Source organism: Daucus carota, chromosome 4 (assembly GCF_001625215.2).
Source record: "Daucus carota subsp. sativus chromosome 4, DH1 v3.0, whole genome shotgun sequence".
Taxonomy (NCBI): domain Eukaryota; kingdom Viridiplantae; phylum Streptophyta; class Magnoliopsida; order Apiales; family Apiaceae; genus Daucus; species Daucus carota.
The window spans coordinates 47,260,969-47,288,367 of NC_030384.2; the positions used below are offsets into that span (position 1 = coordinate 47,260,969).

General features: G+C 34.5%; 4 protein-coding genes across 5 annotated transcripts; 3 read left to right on the forward strand and 1 right to left on the reverse strand.

Annotated features, from left to right (window-relative positions):
• Positions 1 to 935: 935 nt before the first annotated feature.
• LOC108219415 (kinesin-like protein KIN-12F) lies at positions 936 to 8,108 on the forward strand. Of its 2 annotated transcripts, none has more exons than XM_017392860.2 (16): positions 936 to 1,335; positions 1,501 to 1,638; positions 2,005 to 2,088; positions 2,185 to 2,310; positions 2,413 to 2,472; positions 2,563 to 2,616; positions 2,720 to 2,812; positions 2,930 to 3,025; positions 3,367 to 3,515; positions 4,162 to 4,311; positions 4,647 to 4,776; positions 4,855 to 5,763; positions 5,865 to 5,963; positions 6,041 to 6,178; positions 6,296 to 7,066; positions 7,532 to 8,108. In XM_017392860.2, exons 1-16 carry the CDS (start codon positions 1,066 to 1,068, stop codon positions 7,784 to 7,786), a joined length of 3,522 nt encoding a protein of 1,173 aa, XP_017248349.1. In that variant the 5' UTR covers positions 936 to 1,065; the 3' UTR covers positions 7,787 to 8,108. The 2 variants fall into 2 exon arrangements, with proteins under 2 accessions (XP_017248349.1, XP_017248350.1); XM_017392861.2 differs by having other exon boundaries at positions 6,299 to 7,066.
• A 646-nt stretch (positions 8,109 to 8,754) lies between these two features.
• LOC108216284 (chloroplastic import inner membrane translocase subunit TIM22-2) lies at positions 8,755 to 12,038 on the forward strand. Its single transcript, XM_017388999.2, has 5 exons — positions 8,755 to 9,130; positions 9,585 to 9,649; positions 9,786 to 9,858; positions 9,932 to 9,985; positions 11,688 to 12,038. The coding sequence occupies exons 1-5, from the start codon at positions 8,914 to 8,916 to the stop codon at positions 11,918 to 11,920; spliced, it is 642 nt and encodes a 213-aa protein (XP_017244488.1). The 5' UTR covers positions 8,755 to 8,913; the 3' UTR covers positions 11,921 to 12,038.
• Positions 12,039 to 12,684: 646 nt separating this feature from the next.
• LOC108219610 (small ribosomal subunit protein eS8) lies at positions 12,685 to 15,207 on the forward strand. The gene is made up of 5 exons (XM_017393132.2): positions 12,685 to 12,839; positions 12,960 to 13,032; positions 13,520 to 13,847; positions 14,505 to 14,674; positions 15,018 to 15,207. The coding sequence occupies exons 1-5, from the start codon at positions 12,836 to 12,838 to the stop codon at positions 15,094 to 15,096; spliced, it is 654 nt and encodes a 217-aa protein (XP_017248621.1). The 5' UTR covers positions 12,685 to 12,835; the 3' UTR covers positions 15,097 to 15,207.
• A 774-nt stretch (positions 15,208 to 15,981) lies between these two features.
• On the reverse strand, positions 15,982 to 22,728 carry LOC108219128 (glycerophosphodiester phosphodiesterase GDPDL3). The gene is made up of 9 exons (XM_017392418.2): positions 22,475 to 22,728; positions 21,280 to 21,573; positions 20,786 to 20,901; positions 20,197 to 20,698; positions 19,080 to 19,118; positions 18,655 to 18,933; positions 18,032 to 18,174; positions 16,842 to 17,325; positions 15,982 to 16,442 (listed from the first exon to the last, which is right to left on the reverse strand). Exons 1-9 carry the CDS (start codon positions 22,566 to 22,568, stop codon positions 16,147 to 16,149), a joined length of 2,247 nt encoding a protein of 748 aa, XP_017247907.1. The 5' UTR covers positions 22,569 to 22,728; the 3' UTR covers positions 15,982 to 16,146.
• Positions 22,729 to 27,399: the final 4,671 nt, after the last annotated feature.

The window sequence follows — 27,399 nt, forward strand, 5'->3', positions numbered from 1 at the left end:
AATATTTTATTAAAATTAAAATACTATATTACTTTAATTATGAACAATTAAAGAACTTTTGATATAGTAAATATATATATATTTTTAAAATAACTAATATAATAATATTTAAATATTAAATAATATTTTAATATTAAAATATATATGATTTTCACTCCGATTAATATCTGATTTTTGATTAATCTCAAATCGATAACTTAATCGAATAGGTCAATTTTCGATTTCTATAACACTTTGATGATTATAAATAAACGAAAAGTAAATTTCTAAAATGACCCGATTTCTGAAAACACACACTTACAGGAAAAACAAAAAAAGTATCACTTGAGCACCTTTCTCCTGCAAACTGCTCTAGATTATTCTAAGCCCGTCATTAAAAAATCAAGCTCGTTTGAGTATGGACTAGGATTTCCTGTACGGCCCACTTGCATGAAAATCGGCCCATGTTATTTTCTTATCCTCCATTTCCAATTTTTGGCAACTTATCATTGACCAACTCCATTTATCCTCTATTTCCAGGTAAAAAAATAAATCAAAATTAGATAACTTTCTATAAAAAAAAAGTTCGTGAAACGATTAAATGACTATCAAATCTCGCTGCATCTGTTTTCCAATACAAATTAAACTATATTTAATAATGATATTTTCAATTGAACCATCTACAAAAATAAATTTCAATAAAATTTTCAAATCTTAAACAATTTTTACAAATTTCTTATATAGATCAAATTTTTAATCAAATCAAAATATAATTTATAAATATTTTTTTGAAAAATTAATCGATAAGAATAACTCCACAGTATTTAGATCTCCAGAGTATTTAGATCGGAGTAGACAAATACAATAAACAAAAAAAGTTTTATTTAGAAAGAATTCAAATTGAAGTGAGCTGTCGTATTCAAATGCCCCACTGTTATATTTCCCAACGGTCATCCCAATTTAGAAGTAGATCAGCTCCTCTCTCCTATTCCCTCTCTCCTACAATTCAAATTGAAAAACATTCCCCATCTCTCTCTCTCTCGAAACCCTAATCTCTCCCAATCTCTCTCGCTCTAAACTAATCTCATGAACTCAGATATGTCAGATAAAAGATTCATGGGAACTCTCTCAGCCTCCTCTATTCGTAATCTCCTTCCTAAATCGCTCTCGAATAAGCGCAAAACGAGCAACAAATCGAGTTTTAACTCTGAAAACATCCCTCCGCTCTCCGATCCGAACATCCAGTCCTCCACGCTGCCTCAGGCAATTAAGAAGTCTCCGATAAAGGTTCAGAATTTGCGAGACCGAGTTGTCGAATCCGATCCAGTTGCTGTGGCCTCAGATCCATCTGTTAAGGTATAAATTTTGTATGATTCATAGATTTGTGTGTTAATTGTGTACATCGTATCAATTATAAAAAAGACAAAGAGTACTTGAATAATTGAATTGGATAAGTATAATTAATTGTCTAGAGTTATAATTGGTGATTTTGGTTTACTTAATTATGATGTGTTTGAATAGGTTGTGGTGAGAATCAGAGCTGCTAATAGTAAAGAAGGGCTAGGAGATTTCTCGGTGAGAAATATTTCCGACGATTCAATCTTGGTTGAGGAAAGGAAGTTTAAGTTTGATTCAGTTCTCAATTCAAAATCGAAACAGGTTTGATAATTGTTACTCCCATTAAACAGTTCTCTCTGTTTTTTTTAAATTTTGTTTTATGTATGATAGGTTGATCTCAAACGTGTGCAAGAATTATATTGTGTTTTGTGTTAGAATTTACAATTTTAAAAGCTGTAATATTTGTGACAAGATTTTATTTTTTCGATGACTGTTTTGTCTCAAATTAATGTTAGTCCTGCTCCCACATACAATTGTAACTGGTCGTGTCAGTAGTGATTGACCCTATCCCAGCAATATCATTTAGACATACAAGCTTGTCTAATCGTAATATAAAGCTACCTGGTAAAGTTAGCAAATTTAATTCAAGTTCTGCATACTTATAAGCATTTTTCTACATATCTCCAGGAGGATGTTTTTGAGCTGGTTGGAGTCCCTCTGGTTAAGAACACCTTAGCTGGTTACAATACATCCCTTTTGGCCTATGGACAGGTAGAGAACAACTCTGATATGTAGTTAGTAACAGTATGTGTACAAAATTCATTTCTGTCATGTACTGAAGCGCTAGCTTTGACTGTGTTTCACAAGACTGGAAGTGGCAAGAGTTACACGATGTGGGGTCCCCCAAGTGCAATGCTTGAGACGAACATGGCTAATGGTCAGCAGGGTGTTGCTCCACGTATATTTCAGATGTTGTTTTCAGAAATTCAAAGAGTAGGTTCATTTCCTTCCCTTAGTCAGTATAGAATTGTAGCTTGAAGTGAAAAACACCACCGCGTATACTAATGGTGCTTCTTGATCTTCAATTGCCTTCAGGAGAAAGAGATTTCAGAAGACAAACAGATAAATTATCAATGTCGTTGCTCATTCCTTGAGGTATGTACCCTAATTATCCATAACTATTTGAGTATCTGTGGTTGGATATATATTCTCATGTTTATGACCTGCTTAATATATTGTTTTTAGATATACAATGACCAGATCGGGGATTTACTTGATCCAACTCAGAGAAACCTAAAGGTAGCAAGTTACTGAATGTGTACTGTGTACTTGTTTAGTTCTTTGGTTTCCTTGTTTTGCTTCTTATATGTACTTAAGTGGGTGAGCTCTTTGCCTCTTGCAGATAAAAGATGACACCAAAACTGGATTTTATGTTGAAAATTTGACTGAGGAATATGTTGGAAGCTATGAGGATGTAACCCAGATTATGATTAAGGTGCAAAACATATTCTCAATTTTAGATAACCGTTGAGCATAATGAGCTGCAAATGTGATTTTTTTTTCTTTCAACACATTGCAAAGCTTTTGTCAATAAATTTTTAATGTGATGCAGGGGCTCTCAAGTAGAAAGGTTGGAGCAACGAGCATAAATTCAAAGAGTTCAAGATCCCATGTTGTGTTTACTTGCATCGTTGAGTCCTGGTGCAAGGTAATATATGATAATTTCTTTTTGGGAAAATGGAAATTATATTTGACTCTTTATGCTATAGCACATATATAGAAACTGCAACACTACTCTTAATGTAAGTGCTCTCTCTGCACATAACTGGTGTTATATTCAATTTAAACAAATTACACACAAAGCTGGTTCCATGTCTCAAGTAATGATCATTTTTCCGTAGTTATATTTTTAAACCCCACAATTGATGCTGAAAATCTTATTAAACCCTGAATATCACATTGGCTCATGAATATGCAAGTTTTCCCCTGCTTGTTATCTTCTTTAATCTCGTTACATCGTTGTAATTCACTTTTATGATTGTTTTCCAGAATACTGCATCAAAGTGCTTCAGCAGTACAAAAACAAGCAGAATCACTCTTGTTGATCTTGCTGGTTTGGAAAGAACTACACTTGATGATGCTGGTAAACAGTGTATAAAGGAAGGGAAATATGTAAAGAAGTCTATATCACAGCTAGGGTATGATACCTTGATCTTACAGATACATATCCCTTATTTTCCTATTGTTGTTTTTCAAATGAAAACAAGCAATATTTACTCGGTTACTTTAAGGCAGCTTCTGTGTTTCTTTTGAATCCTATTTAGTCGGTGCTTTCTTGATGCTCTTTTTTTATAATTATATTTACTTGTTTATTGAGCATTTAAACAACTTTAACATTCTTTGGTCTGGATTACCATTATACTGTTTCTTTTCTTAACTTTCCCCATTTTCCATGACATTCAAAGATATTATCAAGTTGAGAATTTGAAATGATAACTCGATTTATGTCATATCAAAATGTATTACATGTTCCCAACATAATCTATGGGAATTTTATAGATATTTTTGTTTTTTCTTCATTTTTTTCATGTTTTGTGAATCTATATTCATCAGACTCGGACCCAACGATATTGTTCTTAAAGATTACGTACTGTGAATATTACCCATTAAAAATAAAATTGAACGGAATTGGTAATGGCTTGATAGTAAACAATGTCAAGATTAGTATAAAGTTCAGGAAGTTTCTATTCTCCTGCTAGGTTTTTTTTTTTTCCGTGCACAACTATAATTAACCAGCATAATACATTCCATGGCTTCACAAATTCTAATTTCTTGATTTTACAGGCACTTGGTAAACATTCTTGCTGAATCAACTCAGTCCAGCAAAACTGAATCCATTCCATATGAAAGTTCTTGTTTAACGCATATTCTGAGGGAGTCACTCGGAGGCAATGCCAAACTCAGCATTATTTGTGCCATTTCCCCAGATAACAAGTAAATGCTTTATCTTTTGCAGTATATACAATGGTCGCTCTAATGCAGATCTTCATAAAAAAGGAAAATTGCGTATTTCTTGAGTTTGGTGCTTAGAATACTTTTAATACTTACAGGGCTATAATAGTTTAATTCTGTACTCAAGTTGCAAGGCATTACGGAAATAGTAAAATGTGTCTATGATGCTGATACCACATTATAATCTACAATGATGCTGAAATCAATTTATATGGGTTCCGACAATATATGATAAAGCCCATTCTTATACTTGCATTCTTGATCGACTCTCTTTTCTTGGACTCATCTTAAAAGTAGATGTTTGTATGTAACTGCAGGTGCAGTACTGAAACAGTAAGCACACTCAGATTTGGAGTGAGGGCTAAATCTATTTCAAATCATCCAGTGATAAATGAAATAACTGAGGATGATGTTAATGGTCTAACTGATCAGATCCGCCAGCTGAAGGTAATAGATCCCTACTAAGAACCGCTTTTGAGAATTTCCGAAGTTGTAACAATATATGATTTTGTCTGTTGGTTTCAGGAAGAGCTCATAAAAACCAAGTCAAATGACTGTAACTACGGAAAGTTTGGAGGACACAGTGCCCGGGAAAGCTTAAATCAATTAAGAGTTAGCATTAACCGCTCATTGATTCTTCCTCGCATAGAAGATGATTCTGAAAAGGAAGTTCACATTGATGCGGATGATATTAGAAAACTCAGTCTACAGCTTGATAATTTGCAGAACTCAATTGAAGATTTGACTAGTGAACAGTATATAAGCTGTTCTGATGACAGTGAAAAAGAGGAAAACAGTTCGGATGAATTCCAGACATCACTTACATGTGAAAACAGCTTTATATCGTGTGATGGACGTGAGAGTATTGCTTCTAGAAATAGCATTTCTATTAATGCCTGTCGCCAGTCCCAGTCTGCTGTTCTTGAAGAACCTGCACCTTCAGATTCACCTAAAATTGGAAATGCGCCAAGAAGAAGCGTCATGCTCTCCTCAAGTCATCTGGCGGGTCAGGAAAATCTGTCTGACAGTTCCAAGTTCACATCAGATGTTTTGAGGCAGTCACGCATAGGAACTGATATCCTCCGCTATTCTTTGAGATCTAGTAAAATAATTCCAGGCACAACCGAATCCTTGGCTGCTAGCCTCAAGAGAGGGGTGCAGATTATGGATTTACACCAGAGAAACTCCGTATCAATGAAAGACTCGGTTGAATTTTCATTTGAGCATTTTGCACTGAAATCTTGTCAAACAATTGACAAGGCCAATTCTCCTGTTCATACCTTGGCCGAAGAGAGACAATCTTCTGACAGATCCTCAACCCGTTTCTTGTGTTCTGCATGCAATGAAATATTAACCAGTGCCACCGGTGATGTCCAAAATAGCTCGAACACATCTCTTTCAAGGTCAAATGAATTGGAAGATCAAACGTCTATGGTGCGGTTTGCTTAAACTGTTTAAATTGAGCTTTTCACATCTTTTGTCTTTGTTTGTGCCTATCATTGTATTTAAGTTGTATATATTTTTTCCTCTATCAGGCTACAGACATAAAACTAGCAGATGCCACTAAAAGAGAGAAGGAGCTTGAGACCTTGTGCGAGCAGCAAAAAGCTGAAATTGAGCAGTTGAAGCTCCTGGTATTATATTTATATCTTTATTTGGCTCAGTATGCACTAATCCCAGATGTCATTTGTCTAAAATAAAATACTCGCAGGTAGAGCAATCAAAAAATCAGATACAAACTAATAAGAGCATTGAACACGGTAATGCTCTTCCTCTTGAGGTCCTGAAGAATGAAATAGTACCCATTCAAGAGCTCCAACCTGAACAGTTGCCTTATGATGAAAGCAAGGTTAGTGTTTTTCTGCATTTGCCTAGTTCTCATGCATTCATTCTCTGTTGTACAGTATCGTACGTGCAACCTAAATATTTAACTTATAACTTATTTATATGCAATCTGTTATTTCAGCAGCTGTTAAAGCAGATCAGTTGTGGAAACCAAGAAACAGGAGTAACCAATGAGCAGTGTGACCATGATTCCATTATATCCTTTGATAAAGATGAGAAGGAAACACTTCTTAAAGAAATTGAAAGCTTAAGAAGCAAGTCCCAGTCAGACAGTGATGCATCTTTACGGAAATCTACTGCAAGATTAAGATCATCGTCTTTATTATTGCAATCAATCCAGATGAGAAAGAGTGGTGCATATTCTTCTCTAGGTAATAGCGAGGAAGAACTTGAAAATGAAAGACAAAGATGGATGGAGATGGAGAGTGACTGGATTTCCTTGACTGATGATTTGAGAATTGATCTCGAGTCAATCCGTCAACGTGCAGAGAAGGCTGAGATGGAGTTAAGATTAGAGAAGAAGTGTACTGAGGAGTTGGATGATGTACTCAAAAGATCCGTACTCGGGCATGCTAGAATGATTGAGCATTATGCTGAACTACAAGAGAAGTACATGGACTTGGTTAGCAAACACCGGTCTATCATGGAAGGAGTGGCAGAGGTGAATAGAGCAGCTGCAAAAGCAGGAGGTAAAGGTAAGTCACGTTTTGCGAAGTCCCTTGCTTCCGAGCTTTCAGTCTTGCGAGTGGAGAGGGACAGGGAAAGGGATTTGTTAAGGAAGGAGAACAGAAGTCTTAAGATTCAGCTCAGAGACACTGCAGAAGCAGTTCATGCTGCAGGAGAACTTCTTGTCAGGCTGAGAGAAGCTGAGGAGGCTGCTTCAGTTGCAGAGGTAATAACCAAATTTCTTGTTATGATTATGCTGGGTGCTAAATATAGAGTAATAACTTGGTATGAAGTAGGTTTGGGTTTGTTTCATGTCAATCTTTCTGTGCATGTAAAGAATAGAAACAAACACCTGAGTTTCATACAGCATCTTTATGACTTTATCCCACTAAAGTTGAAACATAGATATGTATCTTTTTTGTTCCTTGCAAAATCCAAATTCTAGACATGCATAAAACAATGACCAGCAGACACATTTGATCTATTCATGGTTCTCTGTCACGGGTCTTCTGTTTCCCTGCTTCCTCAAAAGGACCATCTTTATGCATTATCTTTTAGATGAAAGGGATTAAAGCGAGTCATCATCTTTATGCATCTATAATCTCACTTGGATGTCGAATGTATATGCCTGCATTTCATTTCCTTCTTATTACTTCCCTGAAATAATTAATTCATTTTAAATTCTTTGTAGGAAAATTTCACGAAAGTGGATGAAGAGAATGATAAATTGAAGAAGCAAGTAGAAAAACTGAAGAGAAAACACAAGATGGAAATGATCACCATGAAACAATACCTTGCTGAGAGCAGATTGCCTGAAGCTGCATTACGACCACTTTTCAGAGAAGAATCTGATGTAGCACACAACGATGACATTACCTCGACAACGCATGATGATGATCAGGCATGGAGAGCCGAATTCGGAGCTATATATCAAGATCAGTATTAAGTGTCTAAAGATTCTTTAGTCTGTCAATAAATTGTGGTTGACATAGAAGTACTCTCCTCCAGGCCCCCGCAATATGGTTTGCATCACACCCTCCTTGGGTCTATGCCAACGTACAAACATCTCTCTTGGTCTATGCAAACATACAAACATCTCAGTACTGAAGCATTTGGTTCTTTGTTTTTACAGGCATCTTTCTATTGTCTTTCAACAACTATGTATTGTATTCTTATTCTTGTATTTTTCACAGACTCAAAATTCTTGCTTGGTTGACAAATAAGTTTGTATTGATTTAAAACAGATAATATTTCTTACTTTTTCTGCTCCTCTGTTATTTTTTTTGTCAAGTCTCTTGTAAATATTAGACCAAATAATGCACTTAATCAGGGCTGTGTCATAGACTCATAGGACCCGAAATCGTATCTAAGGGGTTTAAATTTGATCTGAAATCGGTATTTAATCAAAAAGATTAATCCGAATGAAAATCAGATATGTTTTGATATTAAAATATAATTTAATATCAAGTCATTATTGTATTAGTGTTTTTCCTTTTGAAACAGTTATTATTGTATTAGTTACTTATTGACAAATATATATCATATCATAAATTCTACTAACTGTTCTTATTTAAAATAATATTTTAATTTTAATACATGATCATAAACCTTGATTTGAAAAAAATTATGAGGGTTAATTGAATCAATTGACCGGAACTAATATATGTCAAAAAAAAAAAATTGGCCGGGAATAATAAGTTGAATTGGAATTTCTTATAACCCTGTTCTATGATTTAAAAATTGCGTAAATAGTTGTTTTATGACACCATACATATCTGATGAAGTAACAATTTTTAATTTACAATCAAATCGAATGTATTTAAGTTATGAACCTAAATTCTTTAAATTAAAAGAAAAAACGCATCTAAATCTAAAATGGTGAACAAAAGATACAAATTGGGGGCATAAAATAAAATATGAAAAGCTCCGTCGTGTTTGGTAAGGGGACAAAAGAGTGCCTTTTACAAAGTCGTAGCCGTTTAAAATCTGATTTCACACAAACACTTCTCGAGATTCCAACGTTTTTAGGGTTTATTGCGTGAATATACATCTGTGGGGATAAAGTACGGACAGATGGCTTCTTCGCCGCCGGCAGCTTCTCCGATCTCCGACACCGACCCCGAGGTGGATACATCTTCTTCAAACCCTAATCCTAACCCTAATTCTAGTCCTAAGCTAAGCGTGGATACTTTAGCGGTTGACAATTTGTCGACGTCTCCACTCGTTTGCGTCTTCAGGTCCGCCGGTGATGCCGCCGGCGGCGCTTTTATGGGCTCTATTTTTGGATTCGGTAAGATAATTATCTCAATTCGATATGTAATTGTTGTAACTAATTATTATTTTTGGGCTAAATATTTTAATTACTAATGTTAATGTTGACAATTGCTAGTTTTATGCGATGAGTCTGGATTATATCGATGAGATTTATATTATATTGTGAAAATTATGTGATATTTATTTGAATAACTCATATGTGTTTCCTGACAAAAATAAAAAAAACTAGTATGTGTTTTGAGCGAAATAATCGTGAATTGATGTCCAATTGTATTCGCATTTGTGTAATAAGATTCCCGAGGTAGTTCAGCATGGGTGGATTTACAAAGCATTAGTTACTCTGTTTTATTGATACTATACTAGGAGTAAGAAACTGGACTGACAAACGGGAATGATCAGATTGTGTAACTTGATTTGGCAATGTCTTTTTTGTACGGTGGTGATGGACATTAGTTATGATGTTGTGTCAGGTTCGGGGTTGATTACGAAGAAAGGATTTAAAGGTTCATTCGGAGAGGCTGGTAAATCTGCCAAGGTATAGTATTTTCTTTGCCGAACATCGTATCGCAGAAATTTGACTTGTTAGTTGTTATTTTAAGTTAAATCTTATAGGTTATATTGGAATCTTGCTATCTATTTATGTTTCTTTCTTTTACTTCTGCTTGTGGTAGACATTTGCAATTTTGTCTGGAGTTCACAGCTTAGTTGCATGCCTGTTGAAGAGATTGAGAGGGAAAGATGATGGTAATGCATTTGAGTTTAGTGTGGACTTACATGGCTGCAATTTAAACAGCCTCTAATCTTTTTTCTGTTGCAGTTATTAATGCAGGTGTAGCAGGATGTTGCACTGGTGTTGCTATGAGTTTTCCAGGTATCTGCATTGTAACAACTCGATTTTTCAGACTATTATCATTCTATCAAATAGCAGAAATTCAAATCTAATTCCATAAATTATATAAAGAAAGTCACATAATATCATAAATCAATCTCTCAAAAAAAAATCCCAATTCTTAAACATAAAGCTTATTTCCTTCATGTAGACGCAGCTCCTAAAATGGCTGAAAAATAAAATATAATCATTATTATTAGACTCTAGCCCACTCCAACCAAATCGAACTCCAAAGCCGTGTCAATAATATTAACCTGAAATTTGTAAGTCGTGAGCTACACAGTCCAGTAAGAAAACAAATTCGACCAACAGACCAAATTTTTTTAAAACTTTTTATAGTTCACAATTTCATAACCAAGAATCATAAACCATTATTTCATAAAGTAAATTCCACAGTTCGCTAGGCCACTAATACCTGGTGGCACGGTATTATAGGTTCATAAGTGTTAATAATGCGCCCCTTACTAAGGTATCATAAATTGTGCCATGCACGCCCTAGTAACATATATAATTTGTAAAGTCATAGAAAACTATAATAAATTAAATATAATAAAATACAGATTTGAAGAAAATCTTTTTCCTGTTACAGAACACTTATTTTCAAAAATATAAGTAACATTTATTCACATAATAGTATAAGATACAGTATACATTAAGAACTATACAATCACAATAACAGAGGAAATGACTTGAGGGTTTCAAAACATACTATGCATAACCTATTTTTACCTAACATCTTAAATAGTATAATTAATAAAGAAAAGCACAGGAGAATAACAATATGATAAAAGAGAGCGTACCTTTTATGTTTAGAACATTTACAAAGTTATCGTATATATAAGCCTTTTAGGTATAATCTATTTGTTACGTAAAAGATATCTTAACTAACAGTACTGATTATAACAAAGATAAACCTTACATATTAAATTTAAAACTATAATCACATAAATATTAATAGAACCTTATAAACCAAGCATTAATAAAATCTTATTAACAACATACTTTTAAATCTTACACAAACAAATACTAATAATATCTTTCATACAAAATAAAATCTTGCAATTTAAAATATTAGTAAAAGTTTGCATAATAAAATACTTGTATCATAAAATACTAATAAAATATTGCATAATAAAATACTTTTTCAAAAATTTATACAATACATATATATACATAACAATTAAATATTAAAAAACTACGAATATTACATGCATCCTTCTCGGTTTTTGCTTTATGGTGTTTGGGTCTTTGGGATGCGCTTTAACTTTTTATTTCACAGAAATAAGCTGACCAAGTTTACTAAATTTATTGATTGTTTAGTTGCTTTGTTCAGTTCTAAATTTTCCAAATGCGTGTTACTTAAACCTGAACACAAACACAAATAGCACAGTGTCAGTGATTTACTGATGGTTGCCTACGACTACGAGAGATGTTAATCCATTTTTGTTTTGATTTTTGGAGAGGGGTTTGGGCGGAGTGTTTTTTCTTATCTATTTTCCGACTTCTCCTGGTAGAATTTGTATTCATAAAGTACAATCTTCTTTTGCCTTGAAGGAAAAACTATACAGTTTTTCATGTCTACAATCACATTATTTTTGCTATATTCTATATTATGTACATAATACTTGTTAGTACCTTTGAGGTCTCTAAAGATTCTATAAAAATTGTATGGTTTATGTTACAGGTGCGCCACAGGCTCTTCTCCAGGGTTGCCTGACCTTTGGAGCATTTTCCTTCATTATTGAAGGCCTGAACAAGCAGCAACCAGCGTTGGCTCTTGCATCTCCACGAAGGACCAAAACTAGTCATTATGGTCCACTCCCTCCTTTGTCAATTCCGCTGCCAAATGAGCTAAAGGAGTCGTTTTCTTTCTTTGTAAAATCCCTCAGCAAACGTGATGTTGGAGTTTCATCTTAATCAATGCTGAACTAGTACTCTAGCAGTTTCCTTGAGATGGAAATTGTTTAGCTGAACCTTTTGAATTACAACGACAAGCCTTTTGGAATATCATGCTGTCTTCAGTTTTTTGGTTCAATTATAATTTTTGTTAGTAGATACCACTGTAATAATGAATATTATGTTTTCTTCGGTTTTCTGGTTTGTAGATACCATTTAAAAATTATAATTATTTCACAATGTATAACTTTTAAAGAAAAATCAGAACCAGTAGATTATAGTTGTAAACAATACCATGGTATATGAAAAAATTTCACAAAAGAAGGAATATAGTTGTAAACAATACTATTGTATATTGTATATGAAAAAAAAATTCACACGAGAATAAATATAAAAGAAGGAATATAGTTGTCAACAAAGTTCACAAAGACTGGTGGTTTTTCAAGTTTAATGTTCAATTCAATTAAATTTCTTTTGTTTTTGAGCAAATTAACTATATAATTTATATTATGTTCATGAATTGATGAATATTATGAAAATTCAGAGGCTACCTTGAGATTTCATTTTGCTTAAATAATGTAATCATTAGCTTACTACAACAAAAAAATATTAAGATGTTGTGTTAGTTTTTTTATATAAAAGGAATTAGATAGAGGAGTAAGTGTAATTTGAGAACAAACAACAAAAAATGAAACCGGCTTTAAAATTTCTTCTTTAGATTAATTGGGTAAATATTAAAATAAATTAAGAAAATATAAAATAGACCACGGCGGATATTGTAATTGGGCCTGGCGTTGGGCGATTAAAAGAAGGCCCAATTGAAGTAGGGTTTAGGAGGAGTGTAAAAGGAGGGGAGAGGCAGCTCTTTGTGAACCCTCTCATTTGTTTTATCCCGCCGCAGCAGCAGCTCGAGCTTGTAATCAAAGCTTCGCAAACATGGGTATGTTTATTATTCTCAAATGATCGAATCACTCTCATTATCTGTTTGTTATTCAATATGTTTTTTTATAAGTTGAATATGATGATGAATGTTGGTGGTTGTTTAATGGTGATTAACCAGGTATTTCTCGTGATTCCATGCACAAGAGGCGTGCCACTGGTGGCAAGAAGAAGGCCTGGAGGAAGAAGAGAAAGTAACCTCTCTCCCTCCCTCTCTCCCTCTCCCTCTCTCTCTCTCTCTCTCTCTCTCTCTCTTTCTCTCTCTCTCTCCCCCCCTCCCTCCATCTCTCACTCTCCGTCCTCTCTCTCTCTCTCTCTCTCTCTCTCTCTCTCTCTCTCTCTCTCTCTTCCCTCTTATCTGTGATATCTATATGTCTGTGCTTGAATATTTTATGCTTCGTTTTTAAATTAGACTTTTAATCGATATGCATTACTAATCGCCATAAAGTTTTTTATACAAAAGATGTTTGATGGATTTTAGAATTAGGACTATTATGTGAGACGAACCTGTATGTTGGAGCTTACTTTTAATTCAAGACCGGTTGTTAGTTTAGTGTTCCCGAGATGATAGAGGTTCTGATTATATGCTGAATTGGTGTTTCGGTGATCTGTTTTCTAGGTAATAGAGTTCTCAGATTTATAGCTTTGAAGGCTGACTTTAGCATTGTTTTTGATTACCAGGTATGAGTTGGGAAGGCAGCCTGCCAACACTAAGTTGTCGAGCAACAAGACTGTTAGGAGGGTACGTGTTCGAGGTGGGAATGTCAAGTGGCGTGCTTTGAGGTTGGACACTGGAAATTACTCTTGGGGTAGTGAGGCTGTCACCCGCAAGACTAGGATTCTGGATGTTGTTTATAATGCATCCAACAATGAGCTGGTCAGGACACAAACTTTGGTGAAGAGTGCCATTGTTCAGGTTGATGCTGCACCGTTTAAGCAATGGTATCTTCAGCACTATGGTGTTGAAATTGGCCGCAAGAAGAAATCTGCTGCTAAGAAAGAAGGAGAGGTATGGGATCTTTCCACTTGTTACAGTATTGTGGCCAACTCATTTGTTGCTTGCTTTTAAATATTCCCTTGGACATGTATCTTTGTACCCTTCAATAGAAGGCCAGATAGCATAGGTAATTAGGTATGTTAATTCTTTATTATCACAAACCATTGTGCACTAAGGAATCATAAGTTACTGGGCTTAACTGTATGTTAATTGTTGAGGTGCATTTCGTGTTATATAGTTGCACAATATATGTTTAAATTAACTAATCATGTCTAGTCCACATTGATAGTACAGTAAGTACATATGTATCAGGCAAGTATGATAGTGTTTTTAGTATTGTATTGATATCACACTGGGTACCAGCTGTTAATTTCTTATTAAAAAATTACTATTTTACAACAGTCAAGTGGCAAGTGAAAGTTATGTACATCAATTGCATGGATATTTAGTGTAAACTATTATTCCGGGTGATAAGCACTGCTAATTTAATTAGATCATGTTTATAATTTTTTATGTTTAAATACCCATGTATGTGGTTTAAATATCTGAAAAATGCTCATTCAGTATTGGTGCTGTGTGTTGCATTTGCTAATGTATTTTGATAGTTGGTTTAAGTTGGCTGTATTTTACTGATACATCATTGCTATGTGATGCACAACATCTTGATAGGAGGGCGAGGCTGCTACCGAGGAGGCAAAAAAGAGCAATCATGTCGTGAGGAAAATACAGAGTCGCCAAGAGGATCGTAAGATTGACGCCCATATTGAAGAGCAGTTTGGAGGTGGTCGTCTATTAGCTGCAATCTCATCACGACCCGGTCAATGCGGTCGCGCTGATGGGTATGTAATTTCATTCTTGCTTCTTTTTTCTTTTTTTTTGGAGGAACAGACAGACGGTGTGTCAAAATTATTTGATAATGAACTGGAATTTTTGACATTTATGTTATCTTAGAGTTTATCATGGGTTTATCCCAGAGTTTTTGAGGGGACTGTGCCGGCCTATCACATTATTGACGGTTTAGTTAATTTTATGCCTAGTTATTTTCACCCAAAATCTTTTCTGCATTTTAATGAAATACTGAGGATGATAGGAAAACAGAACAGTTGCCTTTGATAATTGACTCTGAAATCAATATTTGAATATCTTAAAGATTCTTAATGACGGTTACCCTTATAATAATAGGTACATTTTGGAAGGCAAGGAGTTGGAGTTCTACATGAAGAAACTCCAGAGGAAGAAAGGAAAGGGTGCAGCAGCCTAAATGGAGTTAGATTGAGAATGTTTTTGCGTCACTTTCTTTTTTGTAATTTTCTTTGTATGGAACCTTGAGAAATATTCACCCCGAAGTCTATTTAAATGTTGTTTCTCACAATTATTGGACTACAGCTTATTATGGCAGGTGTGATGACTTGATTTTGCATAAATATTCCATTGTTGCACTCTTTGCTGAAGCGTTTTAGTTGGTTTAAACTTTTAAACAGCTGTGTGGTGCAATTTAACATTGATCCGAGGTGTCTATATGTCTCCATTGATCTTAGGTGTCTATTATGTCTAATGTGAGAGAAGTGCACATATCTTTGTCTGGTAAATTCCAGGTGGAAACTGTTTTTTTCTCATAGGTAGAGGGGCAAGCTCTTCCCTGTAACTTGTCCTTCACGCCCACCTAAATTCCTGACTTGCAAGTAAACCTGCACAAGTATTTTGTTCCGCGCACCTAAATTCCTGACCTACAAGTAAACGGCTTATTTCTTTGTTGGAAGTACGTTTGGAAATCAGCTTTAAATTTCAGAATGTATTTACTCCCTTGATCCACTCATTGTTTTCTTATTTTCATTCTCTGTTCTGCTTGTCCCTAAATTATTGTTCACATTTAGAAAAGAATATAAATATAAATTTGTGATAAGTATCAATTTATTTTATGTGAGTGAATAAAAGACGGATTTTTTGTGATAAAAATAATGGGACGGAGGAGTTAAACTTTCTTGTATCAACTTTCGATAATATTCATACTGATAAGTAATATCACGGGTTGGAATTGCAACCCAAACTCCCGAAGTATCTATGTTAATTTGCAATTACTGTAACACAAGATGGGCTAAACAAGTACTTCACACACAAAATGCAAATTATAGTACTAAACAGATCCTGAAGCGAAATGCCTAGTATAATAACACAGAAGCTTATGAGCAGCGCCAAATGAATTATCTGTAATTTGATGAAGCTTCAACCATAATATTATACAATGATATTTGCAAATAATAATATATGCAAAATAATGAATGTGGCAACGGGCAACTGCCTTGGCCTGTACTCATAATGATAAAATAGCAGCTAGAAGAAGAGGCAGGTTGGCAACCAGAACGCTCAAAACTAGTTTAGATTGTCCATTACGTGGATTGGTTGGAGGCAATGCTGGAGTAGTGGTATTTGCGGTAGTTGGTGCAACTGCAACAGAAGGCAATGGGGGCTCGAGCACGTTGGAGTCGGACAAGACTGGGCTAGGAGCTTGCGCTGGTGGTTGAGGAAGAACAACTGTTAACAGGCTACCCGGTTCTACTGGAGTCATGTAAGGTGGTGTATTCGTCCCTAACCCTAAACATCGGTTCCCTGTTGATCACAAACATGCATGAGTATTGAGCATGCAACAGACCGAGCAGTAAGAAGAGCTATCTCTGCTATCATATAATACTAACAATTAAAAAGTCTTTGAACAAGGACAGTTAGTTGTGTATTTAGATGCAATCCAGAACAAGGAACCTAAAGGGTGTTCAAATTTCTTCATTTTAGGAGGTGATCATTTGCTAGGAATTTAATGTTTAACATCTGAAAAATGCATCAAGAATTTCTGTACTGGCTGTCGATTTGCAGACAGACAGAGAAAAGTAATTGCCCCGTATAATTCACCTCTCTATATGCACATTAAATGGCACCAATGATGGAAAAGAATAATGAAAGTAGTAAAAGATTACAGTTTACCAAGTATGTAAGCACGAAGAGTGAACTTACTTCTATAATTATTTGCAGTTCTGGGGAATTCAGTAATGACACCATCAATATCGGCTCCAACAACAAAGGAATTTAGCTCCACTCGTGCATCTGAAAAGAAGTCCCATGCCTGAGGAAAGAATTCATTCTGGAAGAGTTTTACATAGACAGGTAGCTTAAATGCCTTCAACTTTGGCACGACATCTGTAGTCCCAATAAGGAATCCAATATTATTTCGGCTGAAGACAGACTTCTTCTTGATCACAACGGCATCAGCAAATTTCTTGATGTCCAACATCGTTGAATTCAGTGCATCACGTATTACTTCATCAACCTCATAAACAAATTCAAAGTTTTTCTTCTCCTTGATTTTAGTAAGCACTGCACTGTTAGTTGATTGAATCATAACCCTTTTTATCGTCTGATTATCATAATCGTTTGTGCTCAGAGCATCAAGAACAGCATCTGTCACACTCAAACCCTGCTTGGCTAGGAAAGATGCTTCCTGTAAGAAAGAATATGTAATATTACTTAAAATAAAGATCAACCTCATGCATCATAAACTAAATGCAACAAATTCTGACTGTACCTTACAAGTTTCACAATATGGAACCTTTAAAATACCAACTATTAAAAATTGATTTATATAGTAAGCTATTCCCTTGTAACATATAGATGCTATAAAGTGAAAAAGGGAGAAAAATATTAAGCCAAAAGAACAGGGAGAAAGATTAAATGCAGAATGATGCTGATACAGTCCTGGAAACAATTTTACAGAACATATAATGATACATAGTGGCTCAACCACTTAAGCCACTCAACTACCTATGAATCATGTTTAGATAAATATATGTGTGTGTGTAGTGCAATTTTCTTGGCCCTTTCACTTCTGGAGCTCCAAAATCCACATGACATATAAGCCTGTTTATGATATATTCAGCATTAACTAATGCATACCTGATTCTTCCCCTATTCTTTCCGTCAGTGCTTGTGTCATCAAATTAAATCAACATATAGAAAATTATCAATTACTTGACACAATTTGTCTGACAGTATTCTTATGTAGTTGTTAATAACTAACCTTGTTAAAAAGAAGAGGTCACAAAGAAACAATAATTGCATTCAGATATTTTCTCGATTTTTAATTATGAACTATATATGTTACAGAGTAAAAATATTGTTAAAGTTTGAATATCTAGCATAAAACTCACCTCAATGCTAATCACAACACCTGAAATAGAAGTTGCATTGTAGGCTAAACCCAAAAAGTCGGACAACAACATGAGATTTCCCTTGTTCTTGTTGTTTTGATTCCGGTACAGTTTCTCCTCTGCATATGGATTAAATATTTGCGCTGCCATAATTTTTAAAACATCAGAATACGGATAAACTATCGAAACCATTTTCATATATAAAGAACACAAGACAAGCTAGATTTTATATCATGGATATTGCTTGCGCTGGAAGATATTTTAATTGTTGGGAGAAGAATCTTAATAATGTGTAAACCCTGCAGTTATTCTTCAAAGCTTTCTCTTTGCAACCACATGTACAGGTACCAGATTATTATGCATATATTTAGCACATAATTACACCGCGATTCTTGTGTTGACATGCGAAATGTGCACACACACAAATTATAGGTCAGCCTACTTTTAGTGATGAAAATTATTGAAGTCTTTACTCTTTAATTATGAAAGGAGATCAAACAAAGTGACTAACAGTTAAAGCTAAGGAATTAATAAGAGATTATTATAATTCAAAGAAACTTTACTTTTATGGCAAACGAAAATGACTTGAAACCAATCCAGTGTGATGGAGTATATAAACTTACGTTTCAGATCTTGAATTTCTTTCCAGGTTAGGTTAAAGGAAAATATCCCTGCACCATTAAGTTCAGGAATATCCATAGTAAGGGTACTGTAAGCCTGAACAGCATTGGTTCTATCTATAAGGTTTATAGAGCCCAAACAAAATGGCAGTCCATCCTTCGTCATCTGAACTGGACAGTCAAGAATATCAGCACCATCAGTAATTGCTTTTTTATACGCCAAATCAGTGCAACCTGGGTAGTCACCACTTGCTCCTTCATGAGTGATAATCAAAGGTTTCGCTGAGTCAAGGGTAGCCCATATGAAATAAAACAACATGATGTAATCATTAGTTGATACGAAAGGGTATCAGATTTAGGCTCAGTTGCTTAGCACCATTTCAAGTAAACAAGGAGAGCAGCAAAAGGCAGACATAATACGGACATACCTGGACTTGAGTCATTTTTATCCATGTGAGAGTAACAATCTACAGTATCACAAGAAAGTAACAATCAAAAGGACTGAGTAATGCAAACCTAGTAAGTTTCAGATGTCTAGAGGTCATCAACACATATAATGTTCAATGATGCAATGGGCATGAGAACATTTAAGGGTGATGCATTATTTTATGGTACTAAAATAGCAAAAACTATGGTAATTTTTAACAAAATTGAACTATATATATACTGCATCAGATATTTTTATAGAAGCATTAGTACTTTCTGTTCCCCTGTCTAATCTCAAAGTTGAAGTGAATTCGTAATTTGGAAAAGAAAAAAATTCATTAAGGAAGTTTATATCACAATATCATAGGTAACTCAAGCATTCATCCAAAACGGAAGAAAATAAAGCATTTCTGTGCATAGGAACTTCTATGTGTGCGCTCCTGTCCCTGTAATATGAATATGCATATTATATAGATAAGGAAGAGTTAAAATGATTGCAGACCAGATTGAAAATTTGTGAAGCATGTTTATATTACTCCATGAACAAAACAATGGAGATCATAGTGCAATTGATAATTTACCTTAAACCTTTGGGTTGCTAGACTTCACCTACTGAAATATGCACATATATAATCCACAAGCTATCTTCTTAATGTTATTAGCCACATGAATTTCTGGTTATGAGTTGGCTTAGGCTTTATTCAACTATATCCGAAATACATTTTCCAGCCTATCATAACTATTACGGATTTTTTTATTTAAAAAGAATTTACAAATATGTAAGAATATTAGAAGGAGAAAAGAGAACACATGACTTCCAGATGATCTATCACAAGCTACTTCACAGAGTATACATTCAAGTGATTTTTAATCATATAATCACTACAGTGCACTACAAAAGTTTTCACAGATATAACCACATGCTGATAATACACGTCAATAGACACAAAAGTTACTGAGCCTGGATTAGAGATGCTACTCTTCTCTTGGTAACAAAATGTTTGAGGGTTCGGCATGGGTTTCTGAGTATTGAGATATTACATAGTTCAAGAAATCCTAGGTGTTAAATTTCTGCATATGGCCATTTTGAGAAAAAGAACTATGGTTGATAAGACATACCTATAGCTGCTGATGGAGTTATTGGGAAGTCAGATAGCACCCCATCCACGGAGAAGTTGTCGTTGTCAATGAATTTTAAATATTCGTCTACAGGATCATAACTAAAATCATATGCAAGAGGTACATCATTTGCAAAATCCGATGCATATATTTTTAACCCCTCTTTGTGAGCATCAATAACAACTGAGGTAGATGGCTGCAGATTCAGTTTTGGATCAACAGGCCATATGTAAGTTTTTGGGACTAGAATTCCAGAAGCAAATGTTTTAATAAATGTCAGATTCTTTAACAGAGAATCATAGGTTTGGTTGGTTGAAGGCTCGATATCTTTCTTCCCAAGAAACCGAAAGACAAGCTTTGTTGGGGTTGCTTTAAGTCTTGCCACGATACTTTTAAGAAAGTTCACCTCTGGCGATGAAATATAATTCACAATAGAACTTCTGGATGTAGAAAGTACAAAACTTCTTATGTTTAATTTATGTTGGTCGAAGAACGCAGCATGCTGCAAAGGCAAATGGAAATACAAAAGTTCAATTGAAGAAATGGTCATCTATATAGCCACGAAACCTAAGGATTTACTTATTGTTACCTGGATATTCAACCATAATCCTGGTGGTTTAACCTGCTTTACCACTTCTTGAATAGTCATTACTGGAAACAGGTTTTGATCAAACTGAAACGTCCGTGAATAAACTCCCTGGATTACTGCACAGTGTAAAGAATAGCTTGTTAGTATGGTCTACCAACTGCAGTGAAGTCAACTGATCTCAGATTATTGTTTCTATGATTCTAGGCTTGTTAACTCTGCTTTAATTACAATTCAAAAGTTACAACATATTGAAGTACCCTCTGAAGCTTTATGATATTTATGTATTATGATTGGAAAACATATCTGTGGCATTAAGTTTTATACTAACCCTTATTAATCTTCAATATAAAGGGATAAGTAAATAATACAAGAACAACCAACTGTATTGAATAGATGGAGTATGTAAGATGCCCTTCGTCGCTGTACCAACAAATCTCTAAGATTCTAACATAAATGGTTGGAACGAACAGGCCTTTATCAGAGACCAGACTTACAAGAGACTTTTGAGAGTTCGCTTAAGGTGAAATCCACTGAAAACCATCCAGTTGTACGGTTACCATTGATAAGGTAGGTCTTTTTCTTGTTTGGAAATTGATCACCAGTGTCGGAACCATTGTTAAGCAAAAGGTCTGGAAGGCAGACACCGTATCCATCACTTGTTAATTGGACGTCACACCACAATATCGTGTTGGGCAAACCAGTTTGTAATGCAAAAGCATAAGCAATAGAACTAGAATGTGGAAATAATCCTGAAAAGCCTCCATTTGCTATCACCAAAGGTGCATCTCCTACAAAAGGGAAAAAAAAGGTTAAGCAGTGTGCTCGAAAAAACTTGTAAAATCTTAGTAATAGAAAAAATTTTGACAGAACTTGATTTTGTCCTTAATCCAAATATACATGTATTACCTTACTACCTTTCAATTGGACTAGTCAATCGAAATATAGATATGTTAGTTATATACTAGTTTCCAGCCTTCAATTTGCATTGATCAATCGAAGTTAAACTTGTGTGCAAGTCTTATAAAAGGTACATGATCCAATCACTCAAAGTCTTCTGCTAAAAACTTAAAGATCACAAAAAAGTCTCAAACTCAACATGATATCAGAGCTAAAGCTAAGGTTATACCTGCGGTCTCGATCTCGAACCAGAATACAGTACCACCATTATTCTTACAAAATCTAGAGGCTGATAAAGAAAGAGATACATGTCCAACTTACACATACTTCAAGCCACTCACCTCACAAACAGAGTAAACACACAAACACATACCAGCATATTACAACATTTAGCAAGCAAAAAACAGATACGCTAGTTGCAGCAAACATTCAACATAAATAAAAAAAATTAAATATAAGTTTGCTACTTATAATCCTAAGTGCCTACATTTTGGACTTCACCACTCCTGCGGCACTTCAAAAATCAATGATTAAAATATTTCCTCGGATGTGTACTTCCGTAAAGTGTTATTAAACACGTTAGTTAAAATGCAAATAGATGACATGAATATTACGAGTAATATCATGAGTGTCGTAAAATGTTTGTCTATTTGCATTTTAAGCTCGTTAGACGGAAATACACAAAATTGAGAAATCCTATAAAGTGGTACTGCATATGTAGATTTTAGAAGTACAGTATTACGAGTGCCAAGTCCAAAATACATCATGAACACAAAGTGCTCTTTTTTGCACCTTTGAGAGTCTGCCATGGACTGGGTTTTTTAGTTGATGTTTGAGCAGCAGCAAATGCAGCCAAGTAAAGGAAGGATATGAGCAGCTTCCACATTGCCGGAATGTTCACCGGCGCAGGTGAAGTTGGTTGTAGGTGACGAGAAGTGGCTTTTTCTTAGTTTGGTTTGAGTGGAGAAAGCAGTGGCAAAATAAGTGGTGTAGTTAGATAAGGAGAAAAATAAACAGCGAGTAGAATAGGATGTCACGCGTTATTTGCAATTTATACAGAGTGTTTAAGTAAATTCGGAGATAGAATTGACTTGCCTCGACTTCATAATCAGGAACCCGACAAATTTATTAGTAAAGTTCCGATGCAGTAATTACACGCACTTCGTCACATCCTTGCTGCTGCCCTTCTCCTACACTTGCTCGGATTTCTCTTCCTAACTCGTTCTGTCTTACGTCATTTTTTTTCCCATCCAATTATTTATATTTCAAAATTTATGAAACGTAGTCGATGAGTCCATCACTTCCTCACTTTTCTTCTGTTTTCACACTACATTTTTACTGCATTATTTTTTTTTATACATTAAAATCAATAAGTGTCTATCCACTTCATTCACCTTGTTCTTTTTCTTTTACTGCTTTATTCATTTTTTATAAGTTTCGTACCCAAAACAAAATGTGAACAAAATGACTTGGACGGAGGGAGTATTTTTTTATTAATGAAAATATTATCCATCAAACATATGGTCCAATTCTTTTCCTAAATAATGTAACAAACACATAATTAATTTTTGTTTAGATGATTGATATGTTCACGTTATTTATTAGTATGATTGTAATCAATCAAATTGGAAATTTGAATCTTGATGCCATCCAAACGCACCAAAAGCTCTAAATTTGTAAAAGTAATTGCTATCTTTCAATTTTACCCAATATATCTTAATTAATGTTATAAATATCGTACAGGCTAATTAAAATTTAAAATCGCTTGGAAGTGACGATGGTCACCCTACTGATAATGTATTTGCATGACGTCACTCTTAATTCCTCTCTTCGAATTATTTCTTTAATTTCTTCGGTTATTCAAATATTGAGTAAAAAAACAGAGGCGTTGTGGTCCTTTGTGACCTGGTCGCACTAGTGAAGAAGATAAGTGGTAAGGTGCGCTCAGCCACATAGCGGCACAAATGCTGCCTGTATTCCACTCGAATTATATAACACTTCCAAACTACGAATCGAGACAATCAGGGTTTACTTTGCTACATGACAACTACTTTTTCAAGTCCACTCTTCTCTTCTCAATCTTAACCAAACGTTTCGATCTTGCATTTTATCACGCCCAAGTTTCAACTTATATTGAAAGAGCATGAAATATTGTTGGATGAGATTTTTTAAGGGATATCAATAAATTGTATTTTGAAAATCTCACAATTCTTATATTTTATAAAAGTTTTAATAATAATAAATGCTAAATTTTTTTTCAGGAGGTCCGCCGTTTATTAGAAGATAGTCCGTCGGTCTTCTAATAAAATAATTTTATAACTTATTTTTAAGATTGTTTTTTAATAAAAATTGATATTAAATTTTTATTCAAAAAATAAAATCTTAAAAGTTAGTTACAGAACGACTCCTTCTATCTCACTCATTTATATATATATTTTTTTACTACTCTACACACTCCTTATGCAATATAGTTTTGTAAATAAATTATAGAATTATATTTTAAAAAAACACCGAAATGCGTGCAGCATCTTGGTCCCACTGTACACACAGTTCAGGTGGATGGAAGGCAGTTCAGGTGGATGGAAGGAGTACAGTTTACACTTTACATGAATATAGCTGTGTGGCTGGCAGTGAAAACAACCTTTAGAAATGAGCAGGACAGAGATACCATGGGACATTTGGTTCAATTCAGGAAAGTGAAATGAAATTTAGAAAGGAGATGAAATGATAGAAAAAGAATGATATTGAATTGTATTAAAATTTGATTTTGATCCAGAAACGGAACGAAAAATAATATAATTATTTTTATATTTAATTTTTCATATATTAAATAATATCAAAAGAGTCAATTATTTTAATGTTTATGATAATATAATTTGTTTATATTTTTATAATTTAATATAATTTATTATTTAAAAATGTCACTAGAGTTGTAAATACATTGGCATGTAAATAATATCAATTTTTTAATTTATAAAAACTAAATTAAAATTTATTATTGATTTACAACAATATTTTACATATTACTTTTAATTTTAATGAATTTTGAAATAAATTACAAATAAAAATGAAAAAAAATGAAAGAGAATAAAAATACATGAACTGGGCGGAAAATGGATTACAAGGGACGTTGGATAAATCAAAATCTAAAAAAAGGAAAAGAGAATGGTACTATTTTTTATAAAACAAACACCCAGAATTCAGGCCAATTCTTCCCCCTTCTCTTTTTTTAGTAACCCCTGACCAAGGCACCCTGATGTTTCTACTAAATATTAAAATTTCAATAAAATATATATTATTTACAATTTTTATTATGATTTATTAAATTCTGTGTTTAGATTCTTTAACATCGCAAATCAAATGTTATCAGTTGTCCGGCTGGGATCTAGCTCATTCCAAAATCTCTTAAAATTAATATTAATTTGCAAGACGCGTAGACGGATCACTAAAAGAAAATGCTTATACAGCTTCAGACAGACAAAAAAGAATTGTCAATATGTTTAGCAAAAACAATACAACATGCGTCTGTATGTCAAATCTTGATTCACAGACACTCAAAACATAAAAGTGCTATTTTCATACACACTCCTGCTACGGAAAAAACCTTATTTTGTTACGAAAAATTATTAAGAAACATAAAATTTTCATTGGAACTTGCTTCAGATCAGACCAGAGAAGGGCAATGCCTGGCTGACAAGCGTGCTACTTCAGTATTTGCCTCGACATTGCTTAGGGAGTTTGAGACCACATTTCTTAGGCAGTGCCAAGGCATTTTTCGGACTAATTCCGTACTTGAGAAACTTGTCCTTGTAGTTGCAGAGACATGGCAAGTTAACCTTGTGCATGACTTTGCAACAGTCTTTCGTTGGCCAAGAAGGCTTGTCGCCTGTGATTGCCGGGAGGCAGTGGCCTAATTCGGAAACTCCCACGTTGCATATGGTAGGAGCTTTGTCTGCAGACACCACGGCTACTAATACAACCAATGCCATCAAGCAAGAAACTGAAATGCCAGTGGAAGGCATTGTGTTTTGATGACTTTTTGTTGCTTAATGCTGAGATTTAGGATTTTAGAGTATGTTTTGTTAGGCTAATGGGGTGTTGATTTATAGGGAGTTTGTTTTGGAATTATTCAGCATGTGAACTTTGGTTGCTCTTAGTTTAATTCTCTAAGAATGTCCTGTGAGTCTGTTCACGAGAATTATGACAGCGAAGGGAATGTAAAGCATCCAATCTCGTAACCATTGAACTCTGCTGAATGAAATGTGTGCGGATGAATCGGGTTTTTGTCAAGTCAGAAGATGAACTATGATCCTCATAAGCCCTCTTCCCAGTATCTCGAGATTTTGAGAGAACTGGTCACTTAAACATGATATCAGAGCTCAAACTACTTCGGCCCAAAAATGAGCTACTTTGAATACAGGGGAAGACATGTGAATCCACAGTGTCAAGATTTGTCTCTTTGGGAAGCAGAAAGGGAGATGAGATCTCATTTGCATTATTCAGATTCGATTTGATCAAGCTATAGAAAGCAAATTTGACAGTATAACAAGAATATTGGCATATTCTTTCATGGAAATGCAAAAAACATAATTAATCTTTCATGCCAGTATTTAAGAAACTAAATTATCATCCAAACCGACATTGGAGAACTATATCTCGAATTCTACAGAACGTAAAGGAATATATGGTGTTAATGAAACTTATAGCTTAATACTGTTTCCAGTTTCATGGAGAAGAAATGAAAAGTATTAGCGAAACGGGAGGGGTGGTTGGGCCGCAGGGGTGCGAACTAATCAAACTATTAGCAAGCTGCTCGACTTCGGCACGTATAATATTGAAATTCAGCTGGACAATAATCGAGCTTAGTTTGAGCTATTATAATACCTTATCGAGCCCAACTAGAGATTTATGTTACTTGACTCGTAAAGGCTCTCGAGTGCCTTATTTTATTTATATTAGTTATATATTACATATTTTATCATATAAATATTTAATAAAAATTACACATTATGAGTAATATTTCGGCTTTTCTTGATATCTAATAGAATCAAATCGCGCTAAAGAATCTGGCGAACTTTTGTCAAGCCTTGCTTCATTCGAACTTGAATACTATGGATGGATCTAGCTCGAACTCTAGCTCGAGCTCGAGGAACTCGAGCTCAAGCACGAACTATTTAGTTAAGCTCAAACCTGAGCCTGATAACGTTCAGTTCAGCTTTGCTCGTTTATGCCTGTTGGTGGTGTTCGATAGTAACGAGTCTAACGACACCAGTAATAGCCTAATAGGCAATAGGCAACAGGCCCGCCTCGCTTATGTTTTCCTAACGTCCATTTACAGGTTATGTCCAATTTTTAGGGAGGAGCAAAAAATAAAGTCACGTAGGCGCGGCTCAAAATAGAGTGGAGTTAGACTCGCTTAGTAAATCCAATTTTAAATCATTCAACAATTATTCTTGTAAAAAACCTTGAAGGACCAAATTTTATTATAATAGTGAGACTTTAGAAAAACAAACATTTTTTGATTTCATTTTACTTTGTTCTTTGTTACTGTCTTTCTTGAAATAATGCAAGATACTAAAATTAATCGAGTATATTTTCTTGTTAATAAAAATTCACTATATATATTTTGTTTTCATTGTATACAACTACTTCTTCCCTGTTTTTCTCAATCTATCCCACATGAGTATCCGGATCACCATACGACCATTTCTTCTCCA

What these genes read in the sequence shown, in the direction of transcription:
- LOC108219415 (XM_017392860.2), top strand. Translation starts at nt 1,066, where the DNA reads ATGAACTCAGATATGTCAGATAAAAGATTCATGGGAACTCTCTCAGCC. An exon ending in TGTTTTCAGAAATTCAAAGA is followed by an intron (nt 2,311 to 2,412) that starts GTAGGTTCATTT and finishes AATTGCCTTCAG; the next exon opens with GAGAAAGAGATTTCAGAAGA. An exon ending in CAACTCAGAGAAACCTAAAG is followed by an intron (nt 2,617 to 2,719) that starts GTAGCAAGTTAC and finishes TGCCTCTTGCAG; the next exon opens with ATAAAAGATGACACCAAAAC.
- LOC108216284 (XM_017388999.2), top strand. Translation starts at nt 8,914, where the DNA reads ATGGCTTCTTCGCCGCCGGCAGCTTCTCCGATCTCCGACACCGACCCC. An exon ending in GGGCTCTATTTTTGGATTCG is followed by an intron (nt 9,131 to 9,584) that starts GTAAGATAATTA and finishes ATGTTGTGTCAG; the next exon opens with GTTCGGGGTTGATTACGAAG. An exon ending in ATTGAGAGGGAAAGATGATG is followed by an intron (nt 9,859 to 9,931) that starts GTAATGCATTTG and finishes TTTCTGTTGCAG; the next exon opens with TTATTAATGCAGGTGTAGCA.
- LOC108219610 (XM_017393132.2), top strand. An exon ending in CTGCTAAGAAAGAAGGAGAG is followed by an intron (nt 13,848 to 14,504) that starts GTATGGGATCTT and finishes ACATCTTGATAG; the next exon opens with GAGGGCGAGGCTGCTACCGA. An exon ending in CAATGCGGTCGCGCTGATGG is followed by an intron (nt 14,675 to 15,017) that starts GTATGTAATTTC and finishes TTATAATAATAG; the next exon opens with GTACATTTTGGAAGGCAAGG.
- LOC108219128 (XM_017392418.2), bottom strand. Translation starts at nt 22,568, where the DNA reads ATGTGGAAGCTGCTCATATCCTTCCTTTACTTGGCTGCATTTGCTGCT. An exon ending in TAAAAATGACTCAAGTCCAG is followed by an intron (nt 18,934 to 19,079) that starts GTATGTCCGTAT and finishes CCCTTGACTCAG; the next exon opens with CGAAACCTTTGATTATCACT. An exon ending in AACTGCAAATAATTATAGAA is followed by an intron (nt 16,443 to 16,841) that starts GTAAGTTCACTC and finishes TGTGATCAACAG; the next exon opens with GGAACCGATGTTTAGGGTTA.